The sequence below is a fragment of the Hippopotamus amphibius genome, chromosome 13 (genome assembly GCF_030028045.1).
Source record: "Hippopotamus amphibius kiboko isolate mHipAmp2 chromosome 13, mHipAmp2.hap2, whole genome shotgun sequence".
NCBI classification, from domain to species: Eukaryota; Metazoa; Chordata; class Mammalia; order Artiodactyla; family Hippopotamidae; genus Hippopotamus; species Hippopotamus amphibius.
This window is the reverse complement of record NC_080198.1, coordinates 48,497,677-48,515,168: the sequence shown is the minus strand read 5'-3', so window position 1 is coordinate 48,515,168 and position 17,492 is coordinate 48,497,677. Positions and strand designations below refer to the sequence as shown.

The following is a 17,492-nucleotide window of genomic DNA, read 5'->3' as shown; positions in this document are numbered from 1 at the left end:
CCGAGGGCGCTGCCCTCTCCTGCCCAGCTTCTCCCCGCGGGGGCCCGCGCAGCCCCGCCCCGGAGCCACTTCCCGCCCCTCTCCTCCGGCGGGCGGGCCAGCTCGAGCCCGCTTGCCCGCGGCCGAGCGGCAGTCACGACTGTGCGGGCGCTGGCGAGGTGGCCGCGGGCGCGGCGGGGCGCGGCGGGGCGGGGCGCGGCGGGCGCGCTCTCCCCCTGCCCGCGGTGGTGCGGGGGAGGTGGGCAGGGCCGGGCTGGGGGCGAGGCCGGAGGAGGGCGCGTCGGCACCTCGGTGAGGATGGGAGTCCCCGGCCTCCGGAACTGAGCGAGCCGGCGCGCGGCGGGGAGGGCGCGCAGGAGGGAGGCGAGCCTCGCTGTTCCTCCGGGAGCCCAACACCGTTCCCGCGCCGCCACGATGATCCCCCCGAGCGGCGCCCGCGAGGACGGCATGGACGGGCTGCCCAAGGAGACGACGAGCGCCGAACAACCGCCCTCTCCTGCGTCCACCGGCAGCCAGGAATCCAAGGTACCGCGCTACCGCGCACGCTTGCCCCAAGAGAATACAAACTCACTCGCCTTCTCTCCTTCTCTGTCTACCTTTGTTTCCTCCCTACTGGCCCTGGCGCCAGAGTCTGAGACGCATCCCTAGTTCCTCTCAAGGACTGTACCTCCCTTGAGACTTGAACGTCCGGTAGGACTCGCTGCTGGCGATGCTGGACCACATGCCCGGGGACGCAGCCTTCTTGCCCACACAGCCTCTGGGCTTTAAGCAGGGTTTCTACCCTGCCGGCACCCGCAATTCACATTGACTCCAGGTTCGGGTGGCTTTCTTGGGTGGTGGTGGCGTGCTGCTTCTGTGCTTTGAATCTGCGTGTGCCCAAAGCGCGTGGAGGTATTAGGCGGCTCCTGAAGGCTGAGAGACAGACAGACAGCCCAGGGATACTCCTCCAGAAAAGCTGGGGCACTTGCCGACCAGCAAAGGTTTGCCTGTAGCCCAAGGGTCTGAGACCCTTTGCTCCAACAGGGCTCATCCCTAACCTCCGATACCGCTCGTTTCAGAAACACTAGGGAAATGCCGCGTTCTCGGGAAAGTTGATGTTTCTCTTGTGGAAGTTATTCCTCGGACTTACACTTGCTTTTCTGAGAGTTATACTGACATACACAAAACCAACCCCGCAGCACTTCTGTCACTGTTACACTTCCTCTGAAACTCTCGTGGGTGCCAGGCACATGTTTGGAAATCTTGGAAGAGAATCAAGCAAAATGCGGCTGCTGGCTGTGCGATGCCAAATGGCATCTCAGCCGGGAGTGAAAACCGTAAGATGGAGTTTGTAGTTACATGGATTTTTTTAAGTGCAGGACTCCTGGCTCTTTATCCAGATCTCCTTTGGAGTTCCCTGGACGTCTTGGGAATGTGGGGGCAGTTCCTGTGCAGGAATGAAGGAAAGGATGTAGGATGCCAGTTTGGAGGGCAGGTCACATGGGGCAAAGAAGAGTCCCATTCCTATGGGACTCCCTTCACACTCATCCCTGGAAGCCACTGACAGATCAGCAGGATCAAAAGCATAGCTAAGTGGCTCTCAGTTTAAGTGATGCTGCCCACTGTACGTATCCCAGCCTTTCAAAGTGAACCATCAAATATGCTAATCCAAGACAGAAAGCTTTGCATTATCTTTATGTTATTTTTTTGATAACTGTCTGACCTGGAACTTGTGTGTCGACTTCTCTGTAACTCAGGTGGAAATGGGGGCAGAAGCCCCACCTTCCAGAATTGTCACGAGACGTAGTGAGATGACCTAATGTCCGTCCCGGTACAGTGTAAGGACTCAGTCCATGTTTACCCTTTTCCCTCCTGAGTTAAGGAGATAGGATCCATCTCACCATAGATGATTCACTCCAGATCGGTCTCACAACCCATGCACATGGACCACTGCCCCTCCGACCAGAAGTTTCTGGCTGCCTCATCATTGTCCATCATTGACCCTCATTCACCTAAGTGATATGGGGTAGTGGCCACTTTGAAGGTGATCTAGAATACTGTAAATGAATGCAGCTGAACTCAAGAGTGAAACTAGTATTCAACTTTTTGAATTGAGCCTGTTGCTATGCTGTAGGTATGTTCTAGAAAGTGCTTAGCATTTGGTTATACAGCAGCACAGTTCACACACACTATATGGGCTTGCTATTTATAGACATCCTAATGTAAATTCTTTGGCAAAGCAAAAACTACATATGTACTTTACCCGTCATTATCCACCAACTTATCTGGCTTATGGTTTTGGATTTGTACACGTCAGTTTTTTTCAAAGTGTGTTTATACGTTCCTAAATTTGCTGTCATGGCTGAGCTGTTCTTAATCAGTGGAGGTGGGCTATGGGGGTTGGGGATCCATGAACACCAAGAAATTGAATGCAAAATAGTGTGCCTGAAGGTGAAATCTGAGGTGGGGGTGGGAGCATAGTGTTTGTGATACTCTCAAGGGACCCATGCTTCTTGAAAAGGCTAAACTGCTGATGTGGAGGGTGTGGTAAGGGAACGGCAGGATGGCATGAAACAGAAGCAGAAGCAGGCTCTATTCATTCTGCACCAGGAGTGCCACATTTGAAAGATGATTGATGTTGACAAGGATCTTCCATCCTGAAGCTGAGCGTCTGGTGGGAGGACGTGGGCAAGTAGTCATCCCATCTCACCCTCCTCTAAAGTGGCCTGTTTGTGAAAATACTGTGTGGGACAGGGTGGTTCAGCCCCTCTGGACAGTAAACTTTCTCAAGAAAGACTTTTAAAATTAGTTTTTTCTTTTATTTTGTTAAATACAGTATTGTATTAGTTTCAGGTGTACAGCCTAGTGATTCAGTGTTTTTATAGGTTAGTCATTACAGTATCGTATTAGTTTCAGGTGTACAGCCTAGTGATTCAGTGTTTTTATAGGTTAGTCATCATACAAAGTTATTACAATATTATTGACTATGTTACCTGTGCTGTACACTGCATCCCTGTGACATTTATTTTATAACTAGGAGTGTGTACCTCTTAATCCCCTTCACTTCATTCACTCATCTCCCAACCTCCCTCCTCTCTGGCAATCACTAGTTTGTTCTCTGTATCTGTGAGTCCATTTCTCTTTGGTTATATATGTTCATTTGTTTTGATGGTTAGGTTTCACTACACATTTTTAAAATAACTTTTTTCTCTCATGATAAGAGTACCAAATACTCGGAAATTTGAAAAGTCCTGAAAAAAAAAGAAAGAAAAGAAAAAAAATCACCCTTTAGTCACAATCCAGAGGCAACTACTGATAATATCTTGATTGCATATTTGCCTTTTTTCATTGTTTTTATATTTACTCAGTTGAGAGGACGATGAGCATCTACTGAGTACTTGGTCTATGTCAGGCACAACTTGACCCTTCATAATAACCCTGTGAGGGAGATTGTGCTATTATTTCTGTTTGATGAATAGGGAAGCAGAAGCTCAAGTGGTTAGGTGACTTCCCCATGATTGCCTAGTTAGTTGAGTGACACAGCAAGGACAGGAACCCGGGTAGCATGGCTCTGGGGGACAAATTCTCACCTGCGGCTGTCTCTCATGTCTGTATGCTGTTTTACATCCTGTACTGTTTCACCTAACATCCTAACCAAGTATTTTATATGCCACTAAAAGCCATTTGCAACTGTATTTTATTCTTCTCATCTTAAGAAATCTTTGAAAATAAATTGAGCCACATTATTATGTGAAATGATTAAAGATCAATTCTTACCCATCTTCTTTGCATTTGATTTTGCTACTCTTTCCCGAGAAGTATATTTACGGAAGTGATTAAATGGAATATCACAGAACCATCTGGAAAACCGGGCCACAACAAACCCTTTAGTCTGCAGAGTCCATTAGAGAAGACTGATAATGATTCAGTGCCCTGAGCACATAAAATGTTTTCAGAAGTCCATTTTCTCTGCAGATTCTTTGGAATGCTAAGTCATACAATATTAGAATTGGAAACACTAGAGATGATCTGTTCTGGGTATTTTTACAATTATGGATACTTTTTATTGTGTAAATTTATTTTATTATGGAAAATTTCAACACACACAAAAGCAGAAGTAATACTATAAAGAACCATCATGTATCTAATCACCTGGCTTCACCAATTATCAATGCATGGACAATCTTGTTTCATCTGTTACCCCCACCCCTCCCTACACACACTGGATCATTTTAAAGCAAATTCCAGACATCAAAGAATTTCATTCATAAATATTCCCAGTTGCATCTCTAAAGAATAAGGACTCTTTTTGTAAACATGACTGCAGTCCCGTTATCACATACTCCAGGTGTTTTAAATCAAGGGTCAGTATATTCTTTGGAGGTCCATAAATTGTCTTTGGAATATCTGTGAACAACCAGAACTTTCAAAATTGCTCATGTACATGTATATATGCACCATCTAGGAAAAGGATCCATAGCTTATACCAGATCAATAAGTGTTTATAGCCTTCAAAGGTTATTTAAATATCCCCTCCCTTTTTTTTTTCTCTCTTGAGTAAATCGAGGCCCAGAGAGAGGCAGTGACTTGCCTAAGATCACACAGGTAGTTACTGCCAATACCCCTGTCTAAGAACCCCTTCTTGGAAACCTTGGATACCCCAGCACCATTTCTTCAGAGTAAATTCTGGTAAGCACAAGTCATAATGTAGTTTATGTGGTTTTGTTTTTTCATGAAATTAGTCGAGTTGAAAGAGTCTGAACACCGCTAATGAACCACACACCCCTCTATCTTTCCGCTAACTATCCCAGAAAGACCACAATCTATTTTCTAAGTGTTTAACAGAGACCACTGAATACTAAGAAAAATCTCATGTTTCAGCATCCCTTATTGCAATGAATGTCCTTTGTCCTGCTGAATTATTGACAGCATAGAACTCTTACTAGGGTGTCACATGAAGTTTGGTATGGGCGCCCTTTGCCACCATTTATATGATACAAAGTAACATTTTGATGATATGAGGGGATTATAGGTTTTGAGGTCAAATAAACAAGAGTTCCAGTCTCTTCTTCTCAGTTGCCATCTTTGTGTCCATGGGCAAGCCGCCTAACTTCTCTGAGCCTCGGCTTGCTAAAATCTGGAATGGGGATGCTAATTCCCAGTTGGCGTTGTTTTTTGTAAGGTCTGAGAATATGTAAAACACCCAATACATTGAAAGCATTTGTACGCAAAAGCATTGTTTACTTTCTCTTCCTGCTTCAAATTAGATGATTCTGTCACTGGCCAATCGCAAATGTCATCATTGGAAGAATTTCAGTAATCAAAACTGACATTCCAATAGTGTAACTGAGTTTTTCTCCCTTTGCACTTTCAATTATACTGTTGACTACAGTGAGATTTCATCTTAGCTGTGTTGCATCCCCAAGAAGATAAGCTATAGACTCACCAGCATGTGACTTTGATTTTGAAAGGTTGCTGTAAGCCACGTAGGGCACCGCTGGAGCCATGGACCAAGGTGGCCAAGCCAAGCCAAGCCAAGAACCAGTCCTAGATGATTCTCTCTGAATCTGGACCACCCTCTAAGCTATTGAGAAGCGATTCCTAACCATGTGGATGCGCCCTGCATCTCCCAGAAAGGTTTCTGTGTCCATCAATCAGCAACTATTTATTGACTGCCTGCTTTGTGGCCAGCTCACCCATTGCATACATATGAAGCTATTACTGGTAAGGAATTTAACTTCTACTCAGGGGAGAAGAAAGGAAATGGAATCTTGGCCTTGCATTCAGATCCCCTGGTGAGTCCAGACCATAGGCTAGACCTACTAAATTGAAATCTGTGAGTGAAGGTTCCAGGCATCAGCATTTTTGTAAAGCTTCCTTAGTGATTTTATTGTACAGACAAATTTGAGAAACACTGGTCTAGACTAAAAGAATTATAGAATGTCAAAGAAAGCAAGATGTTTTCCCTTCCAACCAAGATACTTAAGAATCTTTGTATTTACTTTCTCTTCTTCTTCACGTCCCATTTATACTTCAATCCAAAGAAGTAGCTCTGGCAAAGGCAACCTGCTGCTTCCACCGAGTTGCCAAAGAATCTAAGCGTTGCTCAGATACAGCTGGATTTACAAGGTTGACTATGTCCTTATTAAATTATTTTCATGATTATAGAAGTAATAAGCACTAAATGTGGAAAACTGGAGAGCACAGAAAATATAAAAATTCATGTATCTTACAATGATCTAGACATAAGGATTGTTCAGGTTTTTCTGCTGTATTTCTTTCATTTCCTTCGCGCACACACACACACTCGCTAGCGTGCTTGAAACAAAATTGAAATAATGTATACATAAATGCATGTTGTGTTTTTTCTTCCACCTCATGTTGTACATAAACAGTTTTCTTGTATTCTTAGATAAGTATTAAAGATGGTATATGCCATTGTTGTACCATACCTATTTTGTCAATCTCTTCTAATGGCACATTTAGATTTTTTCTTAGCTTTCAAGTTTTTAAAAAATATCTGTATTAAAATGGGCTTCCTGATACATCAGCATTTGAATATTTTTCTGATTTGTTTCATGGGAAGTAGAATTGCTAGGTCTGGATATAAACACTTCGAAGGTCTTTTATTCTCATTGACACAGTGCTCTCTAGAAAGGTCTATCATAGCTTTTTTTCTTGTAAATGTTTTATTGAAGCATGACATCATACTAAAAAGTGCACACGTAAGATTACAGATCAATGAATTTTCAAAAAATAAATTATTGATCTGTATGTAACCCACACGAAAATCAAGACATAGTATGTTATCAGCACCCTAGAATCTCCCCCATACCCTTTTCTGTCACTTCCTCCCAAAGGTAAATAATATTTTGACTTCTAACAACGTGAATTAATCTTACTTGTTTTTGAACTCCAGATAAATGGAATCATACAGTGTGTACTCTTTTATGCCTGGCTTCTTTCACTTAGCATTATGTTGTGGCATTCATCTATACCACTGCATGTAGCAACCGTGTTTGTTTTCACTGCTATATAGCATTCCACTATGTGACTGTTTAACCATTCTGTTGACGGTGGAACATTTGGATTCTTTCTTGGTTTGGGCTGCTAGAAGTGATACTGCCTTGACCATTCTTATCCACATCCCTTGTGGCACTTCTGTTGGGTGTATACTTAGGAGCAACATTGCTGGGCTGTAGGGTATACATAAGTTCAATGTTAGTAGATATTGTCAGCTTTCCAAAGTAACTGTACCAATTCGTAATCCCACCAACAATGGATATGAGTTCCATCAGATCCTCACCCCAGCAACATTTGGTATTGTCTGTATTTCTCAGTTCGGCCGTTCTCATATGTGGTTAGTGCTTTCGTGCCACGGTTTTAACTTGTATGTCCCCAATAACTAATGAGTTAAGCAGTTTTTATGCTTTGGGTCATTTGAATGTCTTCTTGTGAAGTAGTTATTCAACTCTTTTGTCTGTTTTCCTATTAGGTTATATGTCTTTTTCTGTTGTTTTTGACTGAGTTGGGCCTTCATTGCTGTGCACGGGCTTTCTCTAGTTGCAGAGAGTGGGGGTGACTCTTCGTTGTGGTGCGCGGGCTTCTCAGTGCAGTGGCTTCTCTTGCTGAGGAGCAGGGCTCTAGGCATGCGGGCTTCAATAGTTGTGGCACATGGGCTCAATAGTTGTGGCTCGTGGGCTCTAGAGCTCAGGCTCAGTAGTTATGGCACACGGGCTTAGTTGCTCCGCGGCATGTGGGATCTTCCCGGACCAGGGATGGAACCTGTCTCCTCTGCTTTGGCAGGTGGATTCTTAACCACTGTGCCACCAGGGAAGCCCAATTTTGTTTTTAATTTGTAGGAATTTTTACATATTCTAGATCCAAGTACTTTTAAAGCTAAATGTGTTGCAGATATCTTCCATCCTGTGGCTTCTCTCTTCTCAACAGAAATTCTTATTGAATGTAGTCAATTTATTAACGTTCTCATGGTTGTTAGTGCTTTCTGTGTTCCTCTTATGAAATCTTTGCCTACCCCAAAGACATGGGGGTGTTCTCCTAGAATATCTCCTAGTGTTTCTTAGAAATGTTATTTCTATTGCTTAAGCCTTTCACGTGTAAGTCTATAATCCATTTAAAATTGCTGCAGGTGTGAGGTAGGGGTCAAGATTCGTTATGGCCCCATACTGGCACCTTTGCCATAAATCAGATGGCTGTATTTTTGATTTAGGTGGAGGATGCAGCTCTGCTCCACTGGTCTGTTTGTCTGTCCTTGTACTAGCACAGCGCTGTCTTAAATATGATCGCTTTATTAAAAAGTTTTGATATCTGGCAGAGTAAGCCTTCTGGCTTTGCTCTGCTTTTTTCAAAACTGTTTCAGTTGACATTTCCATGTGCATTTTAGAATCCACTAATCAATTTCCACAAAAACACCTGCTCAGATTTTGATTGGGGTTGCATTAAATCTACAAATCCATCTGGAGAGAATGGGCATCTTCATACTATCAGTTCTTCCAATAATAGAGTCCATTGCACAGACACTGCTTCCACCAAGTGCCTGAGGGCATCGTTACCTGAGAACCCAATTCTGTGTTACCTTTTTTCAGTTTCGAGAGTCTTAGAACAAGTTGTGCTGTGTAAATTTAAGCCCCAAATCTATGTGAAGGCAGATCTGTGATTATGAATTCCCAAGGAAATATTTGTTTATTGCCCATCTTATGTCTATAGTAAGATTTCTTTCTCATCAGCCTGAATTGGTGAGAAATTTGTTTCTTGTTCATTCTTTCTTTTCAGATCTCCACTCTATGTAGTCAGTAAAATTCCATCTCCCTCGGATTTTTTTTGAGTTAAAATACACATAGCATAAAATTTGCCTTCTTACCAATTTTTAAATGGCTACATTTTAAATGTAGTTTTCTGTGGCATTAAATATATTCATATTGTTGTGTAAACCATCACCATCTTTAGAACTTTTTCATCTTACCAAATGAAGCTCTGTATCCATTAAACGATTATTCCCCAAATCCTACTCCCTCCAGCTCCTGGCAACCACTACTATTCTACTTTCTGATTCTGTGAATTTGACTACTCTAGGTAACTCATATATGATGAATCATATAATATTTGTCCCTTTGTAAGTGGCTTATCTCAGTTAACATAAATCTTCCAAGTCCATACATGTTGTAAGTCAAAATTTCCTTCTTTTTTAAGGCTGAATAATATTCTGTTGTATGTATATACCACATTTTCATTATCCATTCATCCATCAGTGGACTATTGTGAGTAATGCTGCTGTGAACTTGGGTGTACAAATATCTCTTCAAGCTCCTGCTTTCATTTCTTTCAGGCATATAGTCAGGAGTGAGATTGCTGGATTATATGATAATTCTGTCTAATTTTTTTGAGAAATCACCATACTGTTTCCCACAGTGGCTGCACCATTTTAGATTCCCACCAGGAACGAACAGGATTCCAATTTCTCTACATCCTGACCAACGCTAGTTATTTTCTGGGTTTTTTTTTTTTTTATTCTAATGGGTGAGAGATGCTATCTCGTGGTTTTTGTTTGCATTTCCCTAATGATTAGTCTTGTTGAGCATCATTTCATGTGCGTATTGGTCATTTGTATCTCTTCTTTGGAGAAATGTCCATTCAAGGCCTTTGCCCATTTTTTAATTGAATTGTTTTCTTTTTTGTTTGTTATTGTTAGATTCTTAGCCTTTTATCAGCAAATTTGAAGAGCAAAGATGTATTGAAATTTTTTGTTGTTTTAATTACTTATTCACTAGAAAATGTTATTTTTATATTAAAATTTTTTTCTTGTTTTGTGAATTATATATTCATGTCATCTATTTTATTAGAGCATTTATTTCCTATTGATTTTTTAAAATCCTTTATAAATATTAAAACCATAGTCTTTCACATATGTTGCTAATGTTTTCCCAGACTGAAATTTTTCAATTTTATTACATTTTCAACATGAAAAAGTATTTTTAATGTTGTTAAATGTCTCAGATTTATTTAGCTATGGCTTCTTTTTTCCATTTACATTTAGAAAGGTCTTCCCCACCCTGGGAGCAAATAATATTAATCTATATGTTTCTCTAGCTCCTTATTATATACTTTTTAGTTTTATCACTTTCACTTATCTGGACTTTATGTTGTTATGTGGTAAGAAAGAGCTTTAATTTTTTCTGAATGATGACCTCTAAAACCATTTGTTGAACAATTCATTTTTTTCACTGATTTGAAATGTTGCATCTATTACGTAATAAATGGTAATATGTACTAGGTTCTCTTACAGTCATCTGTTACATTCTTTTTTTTTTCTTATTTATTTATTATTATTTTTTTAATTTATTTTTTTATTATTTTTGGGGGGGTACACCAAGTTCAATCATCTGTTTTTATACACATATCCCCTTATTCCCTCCCTCCCTCGACTCCCCCCCACCCTCCCTCAAGTCCCCCCCACCCTCCCCGTCCCAGTCCTCTAAGGCACCTTCCATCCTCGAGTTGGACTCCCTTTGTTATACAACAGCTTCCCACTGGCTATCTATTTTACAGTTGGTAGTATATATATGTCTGTGCTACTCTCTTGCTTTGTCTACATTCTAATGACTGCATTTATTACTACACTGTACTTTGACATTACAATTATGTTTTAATTACTGTAGCTTTATAATAGACTGACAATTGATAATACAAGTACCTTCCTGGAAATTTTATTTATTTATTTAGCTGCACTCACCTTTTTGATTTTTCATCAAGTTATAAATATAATATTTTGAGAGTAATTGCATGAAACTTTTAAGATTGTTTCAGTGAAACCTTTACGTATAGTAGGATTTCTCATCCAGGAATGTAGTACTTATCTTTAGTTATTGAAACATCTTTTATGCCACTCGTAAACACTTAGTAATCTTCTTCAAATACTTTTTGCCCAGTCCTCTGTTAGCTATTTCCTGGATATTTTATACTAGTTTTATGTTAATTTTGTAATCTAAGATTTTTTAGGTGCCATTTCTTATTCATTAATAAAGAAGTACAGTGCTGCTTACTGATTCAGAGTGTGGGCTCTGGAGTCAGAAGCAACTGTGTTCAAATCTCCCGGTGCGGCTTTGGGATGCCACTTAACGAGCTTCCCTGTCCTTCCCTTTCCTGAGCCTCATGTTCTTTCTGTAAAACGCGCATACTAATGCAGCACTGTCATTAGGGTTAGGTTAATGAGTGTATCCCAAGTGCCTAACACAGTACCTGGCACATAGTAAGTCAGTGTTAGCTACTATTATTAGATTATCATAATATCTACAGTAATAACTTTGCCTCTCTAACTATGATTATCTCTTTGGGGGACTGGGAGAGGGGGGTAGGTAGGGACAGAATATTATTGCATTAGATATCCTAAAATACAGTAAATATTTTTGGAGGTATTGGGCTAGTACCTAACTAACTTTAAATGCCACCAAAGTTTTACTGTAAGTGTGCATTGCATATAGGTGTGTATCATACGGTGTTAGTGCTAAGGGGTGCTCTTAGATCTCTTGTATCTGAAGTTACTCTGCAAGCCACTGAAAATTTACACATTCAGCCTGAGAAACATCAGGTGGTAGTTTGCAAATTTAACTCTAAGACAAATCCATTTCCAACTAAATCATTTCTTAAGTCCTCCTTCTACATGAATTCCAGACTTCCCACTCTGTTTGCAATTAAACTGAGACAGTGTTTCTTATGTTAAATTTGGGTAATGTTCTTAGCTTACTAAGAATTTCCATCAAGAACGGGTGTGGAATTGTTTCAAGTGACTTTTTGGCAAGTATCGGGGTAATCATGTAATTTTTTTTTTTTTTTTTTTTTGTCCTTTGGCCTCTTTATGTGACAGACTGTATTAATAGATAGCCTAAATTAAACTCTTCATTCCTGGAAAATGTCCCACTTGACCATGGGGATTTTCTTTTAATAAACTGCTAGGTTTTCATTGCCAATACTTCATTATTTTTACATCCATATACATAAGAAAGATTGCTCTGTAACTGTCATTTTGTGTCCTTGGTCAGATGTTATTTTTAAAGATATCCCAAGTTTAAAAAAATTATTTGGGAAGATATACATGGATGTTTTTGTTTGTTTGTTTATTTTTGGGTTTTGTTCTGTGAAACAGTGTGTACAACCCAGATCTCCATTTTGAATGTTTGAAAAAAAAAACAGGACAATATATCTAAACCTAGCATCTACTTTAAAATAAAATTTGAAAACATTTTTGTATTTTTTATTCTATTGTCTTCTTTTTCTATATTGACATGAATCAGGTTTGTTAACTTGTATTTTGCCAGAAAATTATTCCTTTCATTTAAATCTTCATAACATCTCTGGATGAGTTATTGAAGGATAGTCCTGGGACCTTCCTTCAAGCTCATCTCATATTCACTGTTCCTAGCAGGCTTCCTATGTGTTCTTATCTTGTGAAATCCCTCTTCTTAATAGTTCTCTGTGTTTATATAACAGTGGTCCCTTAGATCTGAATTTGGAATCAGGAAAATTAAACACCAGTGCTCATGTTTCCGCCTTATCAGAGAAAAGTGCTCCCTCTTTGCTCCTACCTTAAATCCCACTTTCTCCTTTGATTCCTTTCCTATTGCTGTAACAGTTCCTCTCTAGTCCTGTTGGCTGTCACATCCTTCTTCACCCATCATTCAAGAGTTGGTCTTCCCCAGCATTCTGTTCTCAGCCCTCAGCCCTTCTCAGTCTTCATAATCTCTCTGGGTCTTTCTGGGACATCTTACTTATCCTTTCTGTTTTATCCACTGCTGATAACTCCCAAATCCAAAGCCAACACAGACATCGCTCTCTTGAGCTCCAGATCAGTATATCCAACGGCCTTCTGGACAACCTGCCTTGATGCCCTCCATGTATTCTAAATCCAACCTACCCTCAACTAATCTCATCGTTCTCAACTCAGATGCCAGCTCAGTTCTTGTGTGTTCTTTTGTATTTGTTTGTTTGCCTGTGCTGGGTCTTAGTTGAGACATGCAGGATCTTCGTTGCTGCATGCAGGATCTTCATTGCGGCATGCAGGATCTTTAGTTGCAGCACACAGGATCTAGTTCCCTGCCCAGGGATCGAACCCGAGCCCCCTGGGAGCGCGGAGTCTTAGCCACTGGACCACCAGGGAAGTTCCTTGTGTGTTCTTCTTCTGGATGTGTTCTCATCCAGAGATGAGCATCGTCCATGGAGTCAGCCAAGCCAGAAAAACAGAACTCATCCTCGATGACCCCCAGGGGGCCTGAATAGAGAGGTTTTGAGAAGCAGATGGACAGGAAACAAGACGTCTGTCAGCCCCCAGAGGGTGCTTCATTTATCTCGGACGAATCTCGGACGAAATGAAACTCGGACCTGCTGTCTGTTTCCAATGGCCCCCAAAGCTGAAGTGTTGGTCAGCATGTTTTCCTCGGGTCTGGGAGCAGCTGTGACCACAGCCTGAAGGACTGAGGTCAGGCACAAGAGGAAGAGTAAAGAGGCGGGAACCAGAACACCCTGGGCCCCCAGGAATGCCCCTGCTCCCTTGCCCTCCACACTGACATGAGAGGAGGTCCTAGAGTTCCATGTGCCCTGGCAAGACCCCCACGTTCCCTCCCTTCTTCTCCAACACTCTCAGTTTTATCAGAACAAGGTAGCTTGGAGACCTTGGAAGAGATTCCCATCAACACCCCTTTCCCTGGGATGTCAGTCACCAGAAGAGCACAGGGCTGCAGAGCCCCCTTCCTTTCTCACAGTTTTATCTCCATACAGGTCTGCACATCTACTTGTGATCTCTATCTGCCACCCTCCCCCAGCGGTCAATACTCTCCACTCTACTCTCTGGAATTTACTCTTCAGAAAATCCTTTCTCTCCTCAACTTCTCGGATGTGTCCTGCACTTCTGACTCTGATGCCCAGTCATTCCCCTGCAGCCTCTCCAGTGGTGTCTCTTTTCTGTTTCGTCAGGCTTGGGAGTTGGGGAGGCCACTGCACTACTGCTTCCAGACTCATCTCTCCTCCGCGAAAACATACAGCTTTAAAATCCACGCACTCAGGCTCCTCTACCTACTGCTAGCATCAGCAGTCACCTACCAACCCAAGTGGCTCTCTTCATTCTCAAGGCTCACTCTCACTCATTCCAACCCTACCCCTGTCATGAACATTGGTGATTTTTGTATACTGCAGATGACCCTTCCAAATATCCTGACTTCATTAAGTCCTTAAACTTTTCTCCTCCTAAGATCTTGTCTTCCACTCTCTCCAACATTGCCACCCACTTCTGTAACCATTCCCAAGACTTTGTCTGCACAATTGCACCATCTTTCCGACTGTAAAAAAAGACAGAGAAAACTTTTCAGGCAAGAATGCTCAGGAAAGGAGTCATTCTGGAGGGTCCACACTTCCAGATAAAAGAGAACATATCCTTTTATGTTCCAGGCATTTCCCTGTTGAGAATTTTGCTTGCAAATCTTTCTATAGTCTGGTTCATATCTCCATACTTTCAAAAGCAGAATATGCCATGTGGAATTTCATTCATGTATAGTAGAGCTGCAAATGCTTTGTAAATTTCAAAGCAGTTGCTTTTGCAATTTCCTTGTCCTAATTATTCAGGATCACCATTTTAAATATCAGTTATTGAACTTTTTGCAGGCAGTAGAGTTTTTCTCTTGCACTAATAACTCCATACTGCTGTGCCCTCTTGGTTCTTGTGTCTGATTCTAACATTTTTCTAACTCTTCCTACCTCTGCAGTCTACTTTGAGTCCTCTAACATGCTTCTTCTAGTTTGCTTTTGTATTAGAAAATAAATCATCACACTAGTTAGAACTTCATGTTCCTTAACAGAAAACGGAAACTGAACTTAATGGACTATCAGGGAATTAAATAGAGGATTTGGGGGTTTCAGTGTTTTATTTTTGGTTTTACTTAGTGACTTTACCTAGTGATTGGACTTTTGCTTACATTTTCTGGTTCTTAGCTGCATTTTCTATAAGTCAGTTGTTGAGTTCCTTATAGATTTGATGTTTCTTAATTATCTAATTCTTGTTTGAAAGACAAATTAAGCTCAAGTTGCTGGTACCATTTTTTTCATTAATCCATTTTTACTGGATCCTTCGTATGTTGCTGAGTTTCCTGGTGATCATCCCCAGTGGATCTGAGCTTCCAGTTAACATTTGAAAAGATAAATTCCAAAATAGAAGTTTTCATTATTGTCAATTTCGATAGAGTGATTTTTTTTTTTCTAATTGCTATACCAGACTCTATCTCTTCCCCTCAGGTATATAGCCTGAAAGTACAATAACATGATCAGAGTAAATGTTCCATGAATATGTTGCATGAGAAAAAAAAGAGCAAAAGGAAAAATTCAGCTTACAAAATTAAAGCATACACTTTATGGTTCTTTGGATGAATAAAAGAAAGAACATGATGTACAATCAGGAGGCTTCGTGTCAGACCACAACTCAACCCACTGAAGCCTCTCACATGTGCGAATTCTTAATCACTGAATGGTCTCTTTTCCAGAAGGAATAACTTCCGTCTGGTTCTAACCCAAGTGTGTTCGTGTTGGAGAATTTCATGAATTTTATGAACTTGTCCAAGAAAGCAGTGTACATGGTTTTATATGTGATCTGTGTATTAGTCCTTGTGATTAGAATTATTTTGGCAAAGTTTCCATTTATAGACTGCCTATAGGGTGACTTTGGCAGACAACAGGAAGTAAAAAACCTGATACTGTAATTTGTAATAAATCATGGGGTTGAAGATGGGAGATATTTTAAGCTTGTATATCAGGAGCCAAGAGCAATATGCCAAGCCATCTAGCTTCATGGCAGGACGCTTTCTGGTTCTTAATTGGATCCTCCCTTGTAAGTTCGTCCACAGCCTGATTAGAGACAGCTGCCCAGAAAGCCTGACTCTCATTCTTAGAGACCATGCCCTTAGTTCCCAGGCTCTGGAAGCAGCTGTGGGGCAGACAGAGGCACACGGGGAGAGCAACAGCTTTGACCTCAGTCTCGGTGGTCAGAATCATCAAATCGTACAGGTCCAACTTTGAGGACGCCTACTTCCAACATGTAAAGTTGCTATAGCTGCAGAAGGTACTGAGTTTATTTTGTTTCACCTTCTTCTTCACCTTGAGATCTCTAAAAGAAAAGTATGAGGTTCCGAAGCATGTAATTTATGGAGGGTGTGCTCTCAGGAGAAACCTACAAGGAGGAAGGGAAGCAGGAAAGAACAGGAGATGGGGTTGATGAAAAATGTAGTCTTAGGTCATCTTGGCCTGATCCACGGTGGGACTCCAGGGCACAGACAGCCCCACAGGGTTGTCCTGGCTTTAAAGCAATAGGGCAGGACTGCTTTACTCTGTTTGCATCCGTCTTTGGCTGCGGGGGTTGGCAGAGGGGAGGGGAGGCATTGCACAATCTCCCAGGGGAGACAGTTTCCATTAGCTGAGGGCAATTCTGGGAAGAAAGAATGATCTGCAGACCTGGGCATCTTGAAGGTGGGTGCAAGGGCCCCAGCAGAGAGGTTCTGGGCAGGGCACGAACAGCACCCACTACCTCGGGTTTCTACATGCGCTGCTTCAGCCAGAGCAGTCATCCCCCTTTTCCGTGCTCCACAATTAGGAATTTTGCTTTCTTTTTTTTTTTTAGTCAAAAAAGGAGTGCTACATTTGAAAAAAGTTTGATAGACACCCACCATAGGAAAGCATGTAGGAGCTGTAGGCCATGGGAACCGGCTGCTTACACCCTAAGGCACCACTGCCTCGTAACTGCATCATACAGCATGAGGAGGGTGAACGAGGGATCTGGGGGGAGAGGTGGTGGGCACTGCTGTTACCCAGTCTAAGATCCTACTGCGGACTTCCCTGGTTGCCCAGTGGTTAGGACTCCATGCTTCCACTGCAGGGGTCGTGGGTTCGATCCCTGGTTGGGGAACTAAGGTCCCACATGCCACGTGGTGCAGCCAGAAACATAAGTAAGTAAGTAAGTAAGTAAATAAATAAATAAATAAATAAATCTATCTTAAGATTCTACTGCTCACCCCATGACAGGCCAGTAAATTGAGAAACACATTGCTGGGGCAAGGAATAGAGACTTTATTCAAAAAGCCAGCAGACCAAGAAGGTGGTGGACCAGTGTCCCAAAGAACTACCTTCCCCAAGTTAGAATTCAGGTTTCTTTTATACTAAAAGGGGAGGGGGGTGTGATTGGTTGTTGCAAACTTCTTGGTGCTGGAAGGTTCAGGTGATATTGACACTTGGTACAAAGACCGCACTTCAGGTACTGCCACTGAGATACCTACTCTGCATCCTTGTGGAACCCGTCTTCTTAATTTATTGCTTTGACTGTGATTACATACAGATGTTCTCTTGACTCAGGATGGTCTGCGTGTATGTAAGGGCTCAGGTCGTAGCCTCTGTAACCCCACAAATGGCCAGAGTGAACTCAGCTGGCAAGGAGGGAAGCGCCAGGACTGCACTCGGTTGCCCCAACC

At 41.8% G+C, this 17,492-nt stretch overlaps 1 protein-coding gene across 1 annotated transcript in view; it reads left to right on the top strand.

The window, feature by feature from the left end:
• Positions 1-280: 280 nt before the first annotated feature.
• STAC (SH3 and cysteine rich domain) overlaps positions 281-17,492 on the top strand; it is a 110,396-nt gene continuing 93,184 nt past the window's right edge. Inside the window, exon 1 of the mRNA XM_057706867.1 lies at positions 281-525. Coding sequence (XP_057562850.1) covers positions 415-525 — 111 coding nt within the window. The 5' untranslated portion in view covers positions 281-414. The remainder of the gene's footprint in view (positions 526-17,492) is intronic.